The sequence below is a fragment of the Camellia sinensis genome, chromosome 12 (genome assembly GCF_055761805.1).
Source record: "Camellia sinensis isolate YWXY chromosome 12, ASM5576180v1, whole genome shotgun sequence".
In the NCBI taxonomy this organism is placed as follows: Eukaryota; Viridiplantae; Streptophyta; class Magnoliopsida; order Ericales; family Theaceae; genus Camellia; species Camellia sinensis.
In genome coordinates, this window is record NC_138972.1 from 99,381,973 (window position 1) to 99,400,568 (window position 18,596).

The 18,596-nt window shown below is 34.3% G+C and overlaps 1 protein-coding gene across 6 annotated transcripts; it reads left to right on the forward strand.

The window, feature by feature from the left end:
• Positions 1–808: 808 nt before the first annotated feature.
• On the forward strand, positions 809–18,183 carry LOC114286080 (Serine/Threonine-kinase). 6 transcript variants are annotated; one of them, XR_003637397.2, is made up of 10 exons: positions 815–1,144; positions 1,255–1,328; positions 3,270–3,350; positions 4,760–4,852; positions 6,926–7,045; positions 10,622–10,693; positions 12,585–12,662; positions 13,601–13,829; positions 13,933–13,995; positions 17,781–18,183. XR_003637397.2 is itself a non-coding variant. In XM_028229160.2 (9 exons), the coding sequence occupies exons 1-8, from the start codon at positions 1,024–1,026 to the stop codon at positions 13,790–13,792; spliced, it is 831 nt and encodes a 276-aa protein (XP_028084961.2). In that variant the 5' UTR covers positions 809–1,023; the 3' UTR covers positions 13,793–13,829; positions 13,933–14,145. The 6 variants fall into 6 exon arrangements, 2 of the variants coding, with proteins under 2 accessions (XP_028084961.2, XP_028084962.2); XR_003637399.2 differs by lacking the exon at positions 17,781–18,183 and adding an exon at positions 15,452–16,087; XR_003637398.2 differs by lacking the exon at positions 17,781–18,183 and adding an exon at positions 15,478–16,087.
• The last annotated feature ends 413 nt before the right edge of the window (positions 18,184–18,596 follow it).

The window sequence follows — 18,596 nt, forward strand, 5'->3', positions numbered from 1 at the left end:
AATTTATACATTTAATTTACACACATTTTAAATTAAATAAACAATAAAATAAAATTGTCAATTTATTGTTTATTAATGATTTCTTTTATTAAATTGACAATTTTATCTTTAAAATTAAGTAATAATATTTTTAATTACCATTATTTAAAATAAGATTAAAAATTAAATATGTTACAATTAAAAAGGACGAAAATAATAGGGTGTTTTGAAAAGATGGTAAAAAGTGACTTTTTGACTTTTAATTAAGTTTTTAGCTTTTTTAGACAAGTGATTTGGAAAATTGATAAAAAAGTTACTTTTGACTTTTTTAATTAATATTTATTTATGATGTCAAATTATAATAAAATGACCACACTACCCTTATTCAATTTAAAATATTTATAACTTCACCTATATAGCATATCTTGACCCATGAGAGACAAAATTATAATTCCATCATTGGCTAAAAATCAAATTTCTAAATGCCTTTAAACTCAAAAAAGGCTAACTTCTATTGTTCCAAAAAAAAAAAGAAAAAGAAAAAAAACAAAGAACCTGTCTAAAAAGAAAAAAAGAAAAAAAAAGGCTAACTTCTAACTTTTATTACAAATTAAAAAAAATGACTAAAAATAAGGACCCAAAATAGGCCGATATACCTTTAATCGTTGGGCTTAAAAATAAAAATAATAATGTTAGGTAATTCAAAATTTTGTAGTTTAAATGGTTCAAATCATTCAAAATAATGCCATTTTGAGTATAAATGAACGATATTATTTTGACAAATTTAAATCATTTAAACCACAAAAATTTAAGTTACTAAATATTTTCCAAATAAAAAATAAAAATAGGGGAATGGAAAGAATTTTCTTACAGCCCATTTCATCGTACCAAACCTGCTCTGAGAGAGTCTTCCACTTTTCATAGTTGGGCGTGTCTGATCAAGAACCAGAGAGGTTTTAGCTACGAGCCCCAGACCGAGAAACGAAGAAACTAGGGTTTTTCGAACAATTTGGAATCCATCGATCGAACAAAGATACAAAAGAAATGGAAAATGCTTCATCAGGTTCATTATCATCATTAACAGGCAAAAAACGTCAAAGAGAGGAAGAGACTGTATCAGGAGGCAGCGAAGAACATGACCACTCTGATCAATCCCTTTCACTCGGTCTATGCTTTCTCTCTCCCTCTCTCTCTCTCTCTCTCAATTGCTGTACAATGCTTTTTTTTTTTCAATTTGAATTGTTGATTAACAAAGAGAGTTTTATCTATACGCAGAAGATAATTTGACTTTTAGCGATACTTTGGTCGCTCTTCGCATAATGCGTGCTCAATTTCCTCATCTCGATAAGGTTTGGCTTTCAAGTATTTTTTAATTTTAATTTTATTGTTTCTTGCCCATGATTACACACACGAATGCACTACATATGTAACATACATTTATTTTTATGTTTTCATATATGCAATGATGCAATTTGCAAAAAACTCATGTCTTGTAATAAGAATATGAATTTGCTTCTGTCCATCTAGGAAGTTGTTTTTGAAATTGGTGTTTTCTGCTCTGAGTGCGTGTGCGTGTGGGTTTATGAAACTGAATCTGTTATTTGTGGGCCAAAATTGGTAACGAAAATAGCGTGACGGAGTTCACACCAACTTGGGTGCTCACATTTTGTATAAAAGAATAGATTTTTAGAAAGAAAAGTTGAATAAGTTTATGTAAATATGTATATTACATTGTACCCTACTAGTTACCTTTGGAATTTTTTTTTATATGCTGAAAATATGGACCAACTTTCTATTAGTTTTACTTCTTGCTAAAATGCTGGTGGCCACATTGGCATAATCAAGAAATTGTTGTAATTGTTGGCTGTCAAAAATGTTTAGCCAACGGCATGCTGGTTGAGAAGTATAATGATTTGACCCTAAGAGACTTTGCTGACAAGGGGTTATCGTCCAAATTTGAGGATTTTATTTTTATTGGTTTGGAAATAAATTAGAAAAACACTTGAAATTCTTTACGTTTTCCCCTTCTCTGTGTTTGTCTATCTCTAAGGTTCGTTTGGGAAGTGGATTGACTTTTTGGTTTTTTTGGCTATTTTAGCCTGGGGCTAAAAAGCTTGATTTGGGAAGGACTTTTGGTTTTTTTTTTGGCTTTTTTGACTTTTTTGTGAAAAAAAGAATGTAATGATTATGGGTTGGATGTGATATTTTGTCTTATTGGGCTAAAAATCCTATTTTGTTTTTTGTGACTAAAATAGCCAAAAAAGGCCCCAAGTTGGGCTTTCCAAACGAAGCCTAAATGTGTATGGAGATTTTCATGCTTTTCATTGTTTCTCATATTCATTATGTGTCAGATTAACATATTTTAGGGATTCAAGTTGTTCAGATTTGTGTCAGTTGCGAGAATCTTCTGATGTCATTTTGTTTGTATGAGATCATGTGTATTCTTATTATTTTAATTCATATTCATATACTTCTTGGCTTTCCCGTTGGCCTGTTGGCGTCATTACTTTGCTGCATAATACTTCTTTTTCATTGTTACGATTCATTTATTTGTAATCACTGGATTTGTACAGAAACCATTGATCATGTTTACTACTTTTAATCTTTGTACTTGTGATTATTTAAACTCGATTATTATCCTTTATTTGGAAATATGTAAAAAGGCGTGGAAAATCAGATAGAGCTTTGTGGTAGACTAGTACATCTTTTTGGCTAGTGCTAGAAACCCCCGTTTTTTTTTTTCATTGTTTATTGGCATTGTATCTGAAGTCTCAACTTATTCTCAAACGACTAAATTCTTGCATGTTCTCAAATTCACAATTATCCAATTTTTCATGAAATTGAAGAAACCTATTCTGTTTAATATATTTCAGTATTTCTGACTGAAATTCATATACAGTAATACTCATGGTATGATGGCTCATTCTCCATCCTTTTTTATTTGTATCATGCACCACTGGTCTTAATTTAACCCTGAATGTGAATGTGATTGAAATTATTGTTGGTTGATTCTTTGTTCTCTGAGGCTGGCTCATGCACTCCCAATACATTTTGTGGCTGGTGCAACACAAGTGAGAGAATCCTTTTTTCTCTACAAATGTTGATTATTACTTAAGCTAATTTAGTGCTTGCTTTTTTGGTTTAGCTTGTTTGACCTTGGAAAATTCCTCAATCCTTGCCATGATGTTAAATTAACATGTGGAGTCCTTGTTTCTATGTTATTTTTCTAAACTGATGTTAATTTATCCTCAATGCAGATCTTTCATTTTTTTAATATGTTATGTTTTCAGGTCTCAATTCAGCCTTTTATTTTGCGGTCACAATTATATAGCAGCATAAAGGATAGAACACAAGTGGATAGGGAGCTAGAGGTATGTGATGATGTGACCATGACACTGAGGAATTTTTACTAATGACAAGCTAACTCTTATATGCTATGTTTTTTCCTCTGAAGTTTCAATAAGATGTACAAATACAATACCTAAAGAATGCAAAGTTGTCATAATCAGGTTAAAACACATTTTCTGCAAGATATCTTATCTTATAGTCATGAGATTTATGCTTGATGAAACTTTTTTGAGGTTTTTATGACTTATTTGCTCAGAAAAAAATCACATGTTTACAAAGTCTCAAGTCAGATTCACTCCAAATCTCGTTTTATGATTTTAATAACTTGGCATTAGAAATGCACATGAATGGAGAAGTGAAGAACAATGGGGTAGGATTTATGTAGGTGATTTAAATATTAGGATGAAGCTTCATTGAATTGTATATGTGCAGATGCCTTCTCTATACTTCTTTGCTGGAGATTTACTCAAGACTGATAATTTTTGCAAATTCCCCCCTACATTGATGGCAGTGTTTTGAAAGGCGAGCTTGGGCGCTCGTCTGAGTATGATTCGAGGCCAGGCGAGGTGAGGCGCCATTGTAACGCCTTGACTGTTCAAGGCATGGTGTTTTGGATGAGAGACGAGGCTTAGTCGACAACCACTTTGATTTTATTTTTGTAATTTTTCATTTGGGCCGTTGAAAGAGATGTATCAAACATCTATCTATGTGTTTCTCACAGCCCTAATAACCCTATATTTCTTCAACATATATTGGTGAAAGAAACGAAACGAAACGAAAGCTTCAACTCCTCTGTTCTTCAACAAAGCAAAGGAAAGCTTTGTATTGCAGGCTCGCATTGTTGCCGCAAGTCAGCATTCGATTCTTCTTCTTCTTCTTCTCTCTACTTCTTCAACTCCTTCTCCTCTTCTTTTGTTTTTTCTTTTCTATTCTGTTTGCTTGATGTTGAAGATGATTTTTAGAGCCAAAAAATTGTATTTGTCTTTTATTAGATGACCTGTGTTTTTGTTGGATTTTGATATTTGGGATGTTGGATTGGTTAGACGTTTTATGTTTTTGATGAATATTTTAGTATTTATGATGTTTGATTTGTTGGATGTTTTGTGTCGTTTATGAATATTTAGTATTTGGAATGTTAGATGCATGATGGTTCTTAGAAATATTAAAATGTGTCTATACTATTTATTTTTTTAAAAAAATGTCCTTTATGTTCACCTCGATTCGATGAAGCCCTCGCCTCGCCGCCTCATTTTTAGTCGTTAGGAGGCCTTGTCGCCTTGGTTCACTTTTCGCCTTAAAAAACATTGGTTGATGGTATAAATGGTTTTTATGTTTTCAACTCCTTTGCTGGATCATCATTTTGGTTTCATGGAGTTTTTATGATTGGCAGAAGCCATCTCATGATTTATTTTCTAATCCATTTTTGGGGCAGTCATTGAGGAGGGAGAGAGTTCTGCGTGTTTTCAAATTAAACACTGGACAAGATGATCATGCCATAATGTTTGTGGATGACTATTTGAATCAGGTTGGTTTGCTTTTGTTTTCCTTTGATGTTAACTGGGTTCCAATGGTCAATTGTATCTAAAATTGAGGTCACCGTTTGTTGACAAAGTGTATCTTGAGTACGATTTCAATTTTAACATCATGAAGTTTGATCAATAAATATGCACTTGTGTAGGTTATTGTGGTTGTTTATGCAGATATTTTAGGTATTTAGGCTATCTGGTTTTTTATGATTGTGGTTTGCGTAGTTTATTATGTAGGGTAAATTGCATGGACCTCCCCTGAGATTTGCAATACAAGCAAGGATACTCTCCCATGTTTTAAAAGTGAGCAAAATATTGTCTCTTATAGTAAATAAAGGGCAATTTGGTCTTTTTATAATGAAAAAAAAATAATAATTAAAGAGGCAAAGAATCATTGTGATGTAGGACAAGTAGGAATTACTTTTCCACAAGTAGTGAGCCCGGGTTAAGTATATTGGCAGCAACAACAATAGGTTTATAGGGCTGAATTTAGTGGATTTTTGTGGCTGCAAAAGTACTTAGAAAATAGAAACTTAAGGGGGGTTTGAATAAGGGTAGGGTTTTGGGAATGGAAACACAAGTGTTTAGGGGCTGTTGGGTGGCTGTTCTAAGCACTGTGAACAGTGACGTGAATTGTTGGATAGAAGAAGAGAAGAGAGAGAGAGAGAGGGAGAGAGAGAGGGAGAGAGAGAGAATGATGTGCTTCTCCCTCACAATGGATAGGCCAATCACACAAACACAATCGCAAATTTACATAATATTAACTTTTTTCTTGAATCGTTGAGATTACACATATATTTATGAGATAAAGACTCTTCTAGTTCTATAAGGACTATAACTCAAATTTAGAAGCTAAAAATATTTAGCAACTACTAATATTCTAGACCAATTATGACTTCTAATTCTACTTCAATTATAATAGGAAACTTTAATGACTTTTAATTTTATTTCAATATCAAAACAGGAAATTTGGACTTTTGACCACTAAGATTACATAATAAAACCCATATATAATGACCCATTTAATAACTTGACTCAATGTAAAACCCATGGGTGACCCTACAACCCATGTCCAACAAAACTGAAGTTACTATAATACCCTTAATTACTAAAAACACTACCACAGACACTTTTCTTTGAACCAAAAAGGCTTCTTGACGATCATAGAACCCTTAGACTTTGTGTTGGGCTTCCATAGCCTATCGTACTTGTTTAACCATGCAATAGATGCTGCATCACATTGTTTGAGAATCATGCTCCTCTCTCTCTCTCTCTGCCACTTATACTTTTTGGATCTCTTATTTTTTTTCTATATTCAACTCTTTTCTGGTAGTTGGTTCTGTCTCCCCATCAGATTTGCTCCCTCTTTTACACTTTCTCGCTCTACACCCACCAACAAAATTGCTGCCCTCTCCTTTTTTTATCCTAAATTGACACCGGCATTCCCTACATCCTTTGCCGCTGTCGCCGCTGCAGGTGCATGTTTCCTTGGGGGCACAAAACCCATTACTCCAACAGTTTTGTTAGCGCCCTCTCTTTCTGACTAAGCACTTATTTCAGTATATACTGAAGCTATTTTGTTGTTAGAAAATGTGGATGTTGTTAAATAAACTATGGAAAGTTGGAAACAGTTTAGGCTTAATAAACTTAAAATGATGATGGCGTGTGTTGTAGAGCAATTGGTAGTCCAAAACGATGTGATCTATGTAGCGAGAATAAATTTCATTTTGACTTCACTCAAGGTCATTTTGGTCTTTTACTGTGTTTTAGGGTAAAAATGACAAAACATCAATTAATTATTCCAATTAAGGGTAAAGGGGTCATTTAATTCTGTCAGTGCAGTCAACAAGTATCATTCACAAACGGCAGGGGAGGTCCTTGTTGCCTATTTTTGAAACAAGGGGAGTCTTTCTTCTTTTTTTTTTTTGGATAAATACAAGGGTTTCTGTATCGCAAAATCTCAAGGCAGGTCAGCACAATTTACCTTTATTATGTACTATATTTGTTCATATGCAGATGTGTTTTCTGTTCAAGGTAATGAAAGTTTATTAACAATATTTCTTGCATTTTAGGTTGAACATGTTGTGAAGAGAATGGAAGCAAAGAAGCATGATGATGTTGCAGTTTTTGAGTGGTTCAAAATGCATGTTATCCATTCCAAGCTAGAACCAAGCATTGGACACGAGGAGCTCGTGAGTAATTGAGATTTAAACTAACTTCATTTCATATATGCGACTTTTGTAAATCCATTTTTAGTTCATGCAGTAAATACTAAGATAGAATAAACTCCTATGTATATACATTTTTGTATACACATTTGTATGCTTTTGTCACATTATCGATTGTGTTCTTTTTTTACACCGCTAACATGGTCTGCTTTTTTTTTTCTTCTGACGGGGCAATGTTTTTGTGAGCTGATATAAGGGGCCAAAGTTATCATAGTCAATATTTATTCATTCAACAGATGTTAAACAATATGTTATCTGAGTATGCCCCTTTCTGATATGAGCCTCATCATTATTTCCTTTAGTGCTGATAGTTTATAGCATTCCTATTGCTTATGTGGCTTATGTGCTGTGTCATTTGTCTTAAGGATGTATAAGTTTTCTGGAAAGTGGAAATAGTTACATAACATGTAGCATTAACACCATTCGTCATTTTAAATTTACTTATCCTTCTTTTTAGGTTCAATTTAGCAACTTTAAGTTACGATAGCTTTATATACTGTCAAGTAATAGAATGTAATTCTGCAGTGTGGTTAATCCTGGGTAACTGAAATTGAATGTAATTTGACAACAATGCATAGTAGTTCTTGGAGGTGGGTAACTTGACTGATTATTGGCACAATGTAACAGGTATGGTTAATTCTAGGTAAATGAAAATGCACCTTGGGTTATTTACCATGAACCATCCTAAAAGAATCGTTTTTTGCATACATTAAGAATGATGTTTTTTTTGCATAATCTATGCTTTTAATACACAGAAGTGTGGAGCATTTGATAACCTTCAAGAGTGGGTCAATTGGGAGTCAAATAGATTACTTTTTAGTAAGAAAATGGGACTGTCTACAATGCAGCGACTGTAAGGTGATTCTTGGAGAGAGCTTGACGTCTCAATATAGGGTTTTTGTACTAAATTTATGCTTTAAAGGGCGATACCAAGCTCAGAAAGATAGTGGGCGTCGCATGACTAGATGATGGGACCTAAAAGGGGATAAACTAGACACATTTAAGAATAGAATGGATAAAGAAGGTACTTGGGACTTGAAAGATGATGTTAACACTAAGTGGAACTCGATGGCCAATTGTATGAAGATAATCTCAAGGGAAGTTTTTGAAGAGCCGAAAGGAAAAGGACCCAACTTTAGGAAAATTTGGTGGTGGAGGGAGGAGGTCCAAGCGGTAACAAAGGCGAAAAAAAAGAGAGATTTAAAAAATGGCAGAATGATAGAACTGAGAAAAACCTTAAGCATTACAAATTGGCCAATAAGGAGGTCAAAAAAATAGTGAGGGAGACTAAGTTCAAAGCCTATGATGACTTATATACTAGACTAGATACAAACTTACTAAGATAAGAGAGAGGAAAATATGAGATTTTAATTAGGTTAAGTGTACGAAGGGTAAGGACTCTAAGGTGTTAGTGAAGGATGAAGAGATTAAGGAGAGGTGGAAGAACTATTTTGAGAAGTTGTTAAGTGAGGAACAAGGATGTAGGTCAAAAGGGGAGGGAGTAGGCAATAATAAGGAAAACCAAAACTATAGGTTCTATCATAGGATTAGGGACTTTAAAGTAGAGTTTGCACTTAAGAAGATGAAATTGAATAAGGCTTTATGACCCGATAATATACCTATTGAAGCGTGCAAATGTTTGGGTAAGAAGGGGGTTGTTTGGTTGACTAGGTTATTTAGAAAGATTTTGTTGACTAGGAAAATGCCAGAGGAGTGGAGAAAGAGTATTTTAGTGTCAATATATAAGAATAAAGGAGATGTCTAGAATTGCAATAATTATAGAGGAATCAAGTTAATATGTCATGCAATGAAAGTGTGGGAGAGAGTGATGAAACGTTGATTACGAGATATAATAGAGGCGTCAGAGAATTAATTTGGGTTTATGCCTGGTAGGTCAACAATAGAAGTGATCTATCTTTTGAGAAGAGTAATAAAAAAGTATAAAGAAAAGAAAGAGACATTCATGTGGTTTTTATCGATCTTGAGAAAACATATGATAGAGTGTTTCATGATATAATCTGGTGGGTGTTTGAGAAGAAAGAGATGACAAAAAATTACATTGATGTGATTAGGGATATGTATAAATGTGTGGTGACCACTATTAGATTGCTTGTAGGAGAGAGGAGTGAATTTTCAATTACTGTAGGGTTACACTAAGGATCAACTTTAAGTCTTTAACTTTTGCTTTACTTATGGATGAGTTGACGCGCAATACTCAGGATGATATGCCATGGAGTATGCTTTTTGTAGATGATATCGTGTTAGTGGATGAGACTAGAGAAGGAGTCAACATTAAGTTGGAGATTTGGAGAAAAGTACTTGTATCTGAAGGATTTAGATTAAGCAAAACTAAGACAGAGTATATGGAGTGTAATTTTAGTAACAGTTACAATGGAAGCAGAGGAGAAGTGAAGATTGAGAATTAAAAACTACCTAAGAGTGACCATTTTCGTTATGTAGGATCGATTATCACAATGACTGGGGAGGTTGGAGTGAATGCGATCCACAAAATTAAGGCAGGGTGGCTTAAGTGGAGAAGTGCGTCTGGAATACTGTGCGATAAACGAGTACCCATTAGACTAAAGAAAAAGTTCTATAGAACGGCTATTAGACTAACGATGTTGTATGGGACGGAATATTGGGCAACTAAGAAATAACATGTAGATAAGATGAGCGTTGCTGAGATAAGCATGCTAAGGTGGATGTGTGGCGAGATTAGAAAAGACAGAGTTAGGAATAATTATATTCGAGAATGAGCAAGAGTAATACTGATAGAAGATAATTTGAGAGAGAATAAATTGAGATTGTTTTGTCATATACAACGAAGACCAACAGAGGCAGTAGTGAAGAGAGAGGATACAATGACAGTAGTGTTAGGGGAAGGGATAGACCTAGATTGACGTGGACTAGTGTAGTAAATAGAGATATGAATCTCCTTAATTTGACTAATGAAATGGCCTTAGATAGAGTTTAGTGGAGAAGAAGGATTCATGCAGCTGATCCCATTTAATGGGACTTAAGGCTAGGCTTGGTTTGGTTTGGTTTGGTTTGATCCTTAAAAGAATTTTCTTTTTAGCAAGTGCCTTCTTGATTATTGCCATCCTATCCTGCAACTGTCCAAGCATTGCCATGCAATTTTGTTTGGACCTTTGTCACCTAAATTGTGCGCACTGTGCAGAGACTTGGAGCTTGAAATATTTTGCACTCTGCACTGCACTTACATATGCAGAATTTTTATTGGGCTGTTGAATCTGTTGATCTGGTTTATCAAGTTTATGTTGATAAGTTTTAATGTAATGCTTTGTGTTCTCTCTGCGTGGTAGTGTGCAAGTGGATGTATCTTGTATTGAAAGGTAGTTGTACTTTGCTTTAATTGCTGAATTTACATAATTACGGTTGCTGAACAGAAAGCTACTTTTAATTCTTTATGTGGTGTTGAAATTATATCGAGCATCCTTTTCATGTGCTTCATAGTCTGCAGCTTTGATTTATTATTTTACTAATTTATTCATAGTTTGGCTACTCTTTGCTTCATTTTAGTGTTCACTTCTATCATCAGGGGGAAAGGTGAAAGATCAACACATCTCTCTCTTAATCAATGCTGGCCTCCTCGTAAGTATACTTGCAAAGTTGCATTTCTTATTTGTGAATTGAACAAGTGCAGTTGTTTGAATCATGTACGTAGTGCTGATGTGTATCCTGGCTGTTAATGTGTTGGAATCTAGTACCGTTACCAAGTGTTGGCATACGCCATTCCTAGTCGCAGCAATGTGGCAATACAAGTGCCTACAACATGGCTGTCCAAACTCCCCATAGGTTTTTTTTTCAAGTGCTAGATTGGAACACCTGAGAGCAGCTGCATTTAACATGTATGTAGGTAGGCTAGGCTCACTCCAAGCCAGTAGCAAGGTGTATGTGCCATAACGTATGAATGCCTGCATGAGGTCAGGATGTAGGGAGATTTAAGAGCTGTTGGCCCTGCCCTGAAAAGGGGCTTGACGGAAGAGATCTTGTCTTGGATGGCCTGGAGAGAAGAGAAACATTTTATTTTGGGAACATTTGTTTCAATCAATAAATACTAGAAATTGATTCGATGTTCGACACACTGGCATAGCTGTACCAGCTGGACCTGCAGGTTTGCAGCTTTAGGTGTTTATTGGCAGGCCTTGGGTCCAGACCTAACTGGCTGCTGTATCTTTTTGACCCTTATATGAGTAAGATATTGTTAAGATTCTGTTCCCTCGAGTACTTTGAGCCGGTGAGCATGCCCCCTAGGTCTTGCCATACCTGCAGGCTGCACCTCTTTTCAGGCTCTCTTTACCACCCAAGTCTGAGCTTCTTGGATGTCACTCCATCTTATATATATTGCCTTCTTCAACCCTTTACAAGTATATTGATTAAACTATGGGCAAATTTCACTTTACCCCTTTTTTGATTTGACCCATGTGCATGTAACCCCTGTTCATTTGGAAATAAACACATTCTTTAATGGTTGGTGGACTAAAGTGCATCGTCAGGCCCATTAACAGCTTGAGCAAAAAGACTAAAATACCCTCGTATACAAGTAACCTCATTGTGCAAACCACAGATTTTTTTTGTCATTTTTTTGGGTGGCAAAATTCATTTTAACCCCCTGTGATTTCTTTACTTCATGTGCGATTTATCCCCTGACATTTGGAATGATTATAACCCTCTTATGTCTTGATCTTGTTTCACACTTGCTGTTAACTTGGAAAGAATGTGTGACAGTGCACTTCAATCCACAAACCACAAGGAGGTTACTTGATTATTTCTAAATGATTGGTGGTAATCCACACGTGGGCCAAACCACGAGGGGGTAAAGTGAAATTTGCTCTAAAAATATATCATTACACTTGGTTTGAGCTCTTGTTCATTGTAGTGCCAACATGTAGATGTGATTAAAAATGTTCTCTCTCATGATTGTGTTGGTAATGTATGGAAACCTGAAACTACTTATATTCAGTATTCATATATTAACTTTGGGCCAACCTTCTTGTGGACCACTAAATTTTTGGGTTATCTGGTAAATCTTTTGCAAGCAAGATACAATATTACAGAATCTTGCCTATACACCTGCTACATATTGTGATTTGATGTTGTGGAAGGCCTTGTTATGAGATCTGAAAATGCCAACCCCATGTGATGAAATGTTTTTATTGTTATAGGGTTAATAACGACCCATAAACCTCTGCCTTTGGGCACGTGCATGCATATTACTCATCTTGCATGATTATATTCTACTATATGTGACCAAGAATAATTGGTTGAATTGCGTTGCGTGTCCAACATGGAAAAACACTATTAAACTTGATCTTCCTTTTGAAAATTTGCACCAATAATATTGCTTTTATAAATTAACCACTTCAGTGCTCTTCAGCACTGTCAATGTTTTGTGCCAGTCTGATATTTTCTGTTTACATATCATATTTTTGATGGTTCACTGTTGCTACCATTCTTTCTAATGCTCCTGTTTGCTTTTTAGACTCGACAACTTATTGATCCAAACATCTACTGGTTTGCAATTCCAAACATCGGTTCAGTACTCAAGGGCCTCTCTCAGGTAAATACTTGCTTGTGGATTTTTTATGCCTTACAAGGACCTATACACAGATGCCTCTGTCCTGTACAGATAGAAAGAGACTAATACGATTACCTTGTGCAAAGCAAATTGGCAGAAAACTCTTGCTACTAAATATTTTGATGTAAATGGTGAACATTATTTTTTTGGATCTCATACATAGTTCAAAGTAAATTGCGCTCAAATAGTCATACATCGTCAGGTTGAGAAATGGCCAGTTATCTTCTTCCCACAAGAAATGGCCAGTTATTTTTTGTTAACCGAAGTTTATGCCTTTTTTGAGTGGTAATGGTCATTTTATTTGGGGACTGTGATCTTTTTTTCTGTAAGTTGGGGGCTGGATTTCTGTTTTCAACTGCTTAATCTTTGTGGTGTTGTCAAATATTGGATTTAAACAATAAGCCAAGATGCTTCGACTTGAATGTAACGGAGTTTCCAATAGCTTAAATACTATTTGTTGACGGTCAATTTTACCATTGTTTGGGCATTTCAATGTGTCAAGGAGAAAAGCTTTTTAAAAGCATGGCAATGGGCATTGCTTTCTTGAGAATTTTGAAATGTCATGGGAATAATATTGCCCCATGTAATGATAGACTGTTTTTGTTGAAAATTAAAGAAAAAAATTATTAGGAAAGAAAAATGAAAAATAGAGCAGTTTTCCTAAGTAGTTCATGCTGGTCTGTCTGAATGTAGAATATGTTCTGTTTGATTTATTTTAACAAAAAAGGTAACAAGAAAAAATGGAAAATAAAAGGAGTTTCGGAAGCTCACTAGTTGCCGCCCCCTACTTGCTCATTTGCAAAATTACCATCTAAAACTAGAATTAAGAAATGTTTTTTAGAGTTATGGAACATATTCAAATTTGAATCTTGTTTCCCAAAAACATTTGTAAAACATTTACATTTAACTTATTATTTTAGGGACGAAAGGAACTCTTGTCTTTTCTCAACCGTAGGAAATACAAAGAGATGATGTTGGCTCTTTTGGAGAAGAAACGCCTCCGACTGTCTCCACTGGATATGAGATTCCATCTTCGTGATCTGATTGGTTCAGGTCACCTCAAAACTCTCCAGACACCAAGTGGCTTAGTTGTTCGGGTTGTAAAGGATTAAACCCAGATTGGACGCCATCACCAGTTGATCTCACCAAGTATATTACTATTCTTTATTACTTGTCAAATGGACAAAGATGTTTAGGTCTGTTGCTTTGGAATGTAATTTTTAGCATATACATAATATAATTCCTTTTTCAGGTCACAAGACTGAAGTTGACATTGTGACATTGTACGCATTGGAATGAATCAGTTCAAGATGATGTGAGTTCTCTACCACAAAATTTTGATTTATTTATTCATTTGTTAACTTGTTAGATGATTTATGTTATGATCTTTCCTTGATCAATTGAAATTCTGTCATCAGAATTTATAAATTTATCTGTAGATTAATGAACCTGTATATTTTTCATCCTTTCTGGTTGATCACTCTTCTACTTCAGTAGCTGTATGTGAACTTCAAACTTCAGGTTGAAGTTGGTATACTAAATCCTAGAGCAGTCTGGTCTGGACTAATAAAAGCCGGAAGGGTTTTAATGTATGTCAAAATTTTTTTTAGGTCAGCTGAAATTGAAAGACAAATTTAAAAGAAAAAGAAAAAAGCGTAAAGGGAAAAATTATGTTGCAAATATTATAGAGGAAATAGTTTAACTATTTTTGAGTCTGTTGATTCTATAATGACTGTTGGAAACAAGATCCTTCTCTAGATCCCTTGATTAACGAAGAATATTGGAATAAAAGCTTAGCAATAGTTGATTTGAAACGAATGCCCAAGATTGGAAGAAGAGTATAAACTCGAAATTTTATTAATTCTAAAAAACTAATCAACCCTAAGACTTACTATAATTAGTTATAATGAAAAGCAGACCTAACGATAATGGGAAACAACCGAAATTTGTAGTCTTAACTAGCTAGACAGAAATAAAGATATCCAACGAAAATTACAAAAAATGTGAATATTGAATCAGAATTAAGAAACTACTAATTTAGGCTACCACAATGAAGAAGGTTTGACAGAATCGAATTCTAACTTCTATACTAAGAGTAATTGAAGTTGCAAAACTTTCCAAAAAAGGCAAAATCTCGAAGTTGACTATTTGAAACGATGCACGCCTGAAAATCTGGCAGAATGGCATTTCCCATCAACTCACCAAATTTAACGCGATTCTGAGCGTGTGCCATTGATTGTTACTAGTGCCTTTTGCCTTGTGTTTGTTCATTTGGTCAAAAAATTGTATGGCAAAGCACACTGCATCAAAAAAGCACCTCTGCTTGTTTGGACTTAATTCCTTCTATATCCTCGACGACTGGCTTCATCACAAGTCTAAAGTACTGACCAAAACTGGGAACTGCTATGGGAGCAAAATGGAGACAACACACAATTGTGAGAAGTTAGCAAAATGAAATATACTTTTATTCAAAGGAAAAGGTAGCCTGAATCTAGAAATGAGAATTGGTACATTGGGAGATGTTACATAGGCAGTACGAAGGGATGGTGACAATTAGACTTACAAGGTGTCTATATATACCTGAAATTATGTTGGGCAAACACCTCCACCTTAACACGCAATAACACCCAGTGGGGTAGGTGACAGTTTGTGAAAATCAGTAGTAATTTTGTTTAATAACATTGCATTCCCTTCTCTCTCTGTGTCTCAAACTATTGTGGCACATTAATTATTTGAATGCAAATGATCATTGTCCTTGAGCTTGATCATAGGCAATAATACTGAAATCTCATATCAGAAAAGGCAAATTTCTCAGTTGAAGTACCGACATTTTCCATTCAGAATTTAGAAAGCTCCTCCATACTTGATGGCACTACTCACATGACTCCTCTCTTCCACGCCTACTGCCCCTCTCTTTCAGGCTTCAATTTCCCCATTTGGGCTTCTCTTTCTTTGCTGGATGATACTGTGTTGCATGACACAAAAAGTTTGGGCATTTTTCTGATCTCACAAACTTGCTACTTCCTTGTCATATGTATTAGTGATTCAAATTCTTCTCAGGATTTTATATGCATCTCACACAATGAAGCATTGATACTTCAAAAAGGGTGACATATCCACATCGGATACTAATACTCCTTGGATACTTATGGATACGTATCGGATGCATATTAATTAATTTTTTTTATTAATTTTGAAGTATCGGATACTTAATTTTGAAGTATCGGATACTCCACGTCGCGTATTACTTTTTTTACGAAATTAGAATTGTAGCATATCTCAAATAACATTGTACTATAATATAATTGTAAGGATAAATACGAGAATATTTTTTCTAGTACTTTTTTTAGTTCTTTGATAAGAAGAACATATTGAGTTAAAGTAATAGAATTCGTTAAATTGATGTATCTTTATTGTTCATGCATGTCCCTTATAATTACATTGAAATTAAGGATTAACAAGAGAATATAACAATTGTACAATTAAATATCAATAAATAAATAAGTAAACTTGAATACAATATTTTTATTAGTGTCAAAGGAAAAACACAAGGACAAGGTATGGATGGTTCTATTAATAAAATATAAATATTATTAGATTTGATATTGAAATGAAATATGTACAAAATCTATTGAAAATTTTAAAAGTAAACAATTAATATTTAATTTTTAAAGGTTAGTATTTTGCACTATAAAATTATAGTGTGGTTTCTCAACATTTATCTTATGTATAACTCACTATTAATAATTTTTTTTTAAAAAATTATTTTTTTACAAATGTATCCTAACTATACTATTTTATTTTTTAGATTTTGTTGCATCGTCGTATCCGTATCACATCCATATCTCATATTTGTATTCATGCTTCCTAGATCTTGCATGTGGATTTTTGTGAAGTATCTGCTGGAACTCGATTGTTACTAATCATCCAAAGTAGTGTATCTGTACAATTCATAATGTGACGTTTCTAAAAATGTAAAAGTTGCCTTAGGTGGTGATAGTGGTAACTGAATCGAACCTCAGTTTCTCACTGTATGGGAGCTGATGTGATGTAGTCTTTTTCATCTGCTTCATGTTGCATCTGTATTTTAACAATCTGGGCTGGTTTACAAAGCTAGCAATTGGAATCTGGACCCATCAATAAACTGATTTTTCTGCCACCCTTCCCCGCCTACACACCCACAAACGTTTTCCACATTGAATTCTCTTATTCGTATCTCCATTGTCTCCACCGTTTGCTATCGTGGTATCACTTGTATCTCTCTCATCACTACCATCATCCTAGATCTTCCATTGATAACAACTACCGTCACTGTATGCCTCCATCATCTCATATTTGATCGGCGACCTTAGATCTGTGCTTTCTTTTAGATTCAAGTGCTCTCTCTCACTTTTTGGTATGATGTTCATTTCAACATTGACTTAAAAGACAATTTTTACATAGTTTAATTCACTAAGTTTTTATTGTTTCGAACATTGTAATTTTACTTTGTAGAGTGAGATTTTCAAAATTGATAGGTAAAAGTGTAAACTTGTGAGAGTGATTAATTTTGGGTCAGGATGAGGCTTGCCGGAGGATGAGGACTGGGTGGAGGAGGAAGAGAGCTCAGGGAGGTATGCCAGAAGGGGGAGGAGGGCTGGGGTGGTCACTAGAGGTGGAGGTGGGGTCCAAAAGGTTAGAATTAAGATTATGATATGTGCTCAAGGGAAAGGAAAGAGAATAATTTTTGTGTGTACTGGTTCAAAGAAATGGGGGGTTTAAAGAAATAATGTTGGGGCAGTAAAAATTTTTGACTAGTATTTTTACCCAACAAAAAAGAAAAACTTGAGATTGAAGGGCAACTTAGCAAAACCCCTTTATAATATTATCCACCAGGAAGGATGGAGGCAGGAAATCCTTTGATGGAATATTGAATAAAGTTATGTGGGAATATGCTTGTGACACCTTGCAAGGATGAGCAGTAGTAGTAGTAGTAGTAGTAGGATTAAAAAGGAGATCTTTGTGATCATCAATGGAAGTCATATCTTGTCCTTTTACATTTAAAATTAAATTAAACATACTAAACTCACTCTAAACTCTTATGATATTTTATTATTATAGGAATAGTAGATTTTGAGGTTCCTTCTTCATGGTGGAAACAAATTTGAGATGTGTCACTCTCAATGAGGACGAATCCAAAGCTAGTGTTGTTGTCTGCCTCGTCATCTCACGTGTAATTCTATTAATCTCAGATCTTCCCATTGATTTGTTAATGAAAAATAAAAAAGTCAAAAAAATTATCATACAAGAAAGTATAATGCTATTTTTATCACTATTGCTATTATTGTAGAACTTTATACTTTATTCCATAATTAGATTTGCCAAATCAGTGATGTATACTTGTTGCATCCTATTATTATTATTTTATTTATTTATTTTTTGGTTGTGCATGACATGACAATGATTGTACAAGTGCTATACCCACATATTTAATTGAAGAGGAAATTCTATTTGTTCAACATGATCTCTTTGGTTGTGTTGTTGATTTATACATTTTTTATTATGGTTTTTAAAAAAATAATAATGGAAGTTTGAAAACAACTAGTATTCTATCATTATTTTTTTTAAAAAAATTGAAAATAGCTTTGTTAGTGTTTTTTTTGAAATTGGATTGTTTTTGGAGAAATTACAGATAAATGGAAAGATAGAGAATTAATTTCACTTTTAATGGAATGGAAAGTACCAAATTGCAAGAGCTATGGAAATATTTAAAATAAATAGTAATGAGATGAAGAGTAGAAAAATAATTGTAATGGGATGAATTTATACCTTTTTTACCCTTTTCGCTCCTCTCTCCGTTTCCTTTCTCTTCCTTCCCTTTGGCACCATTGTTCACGGCCACTTTGGTTGTTCACAACCACTTTGGTTCATCATTGG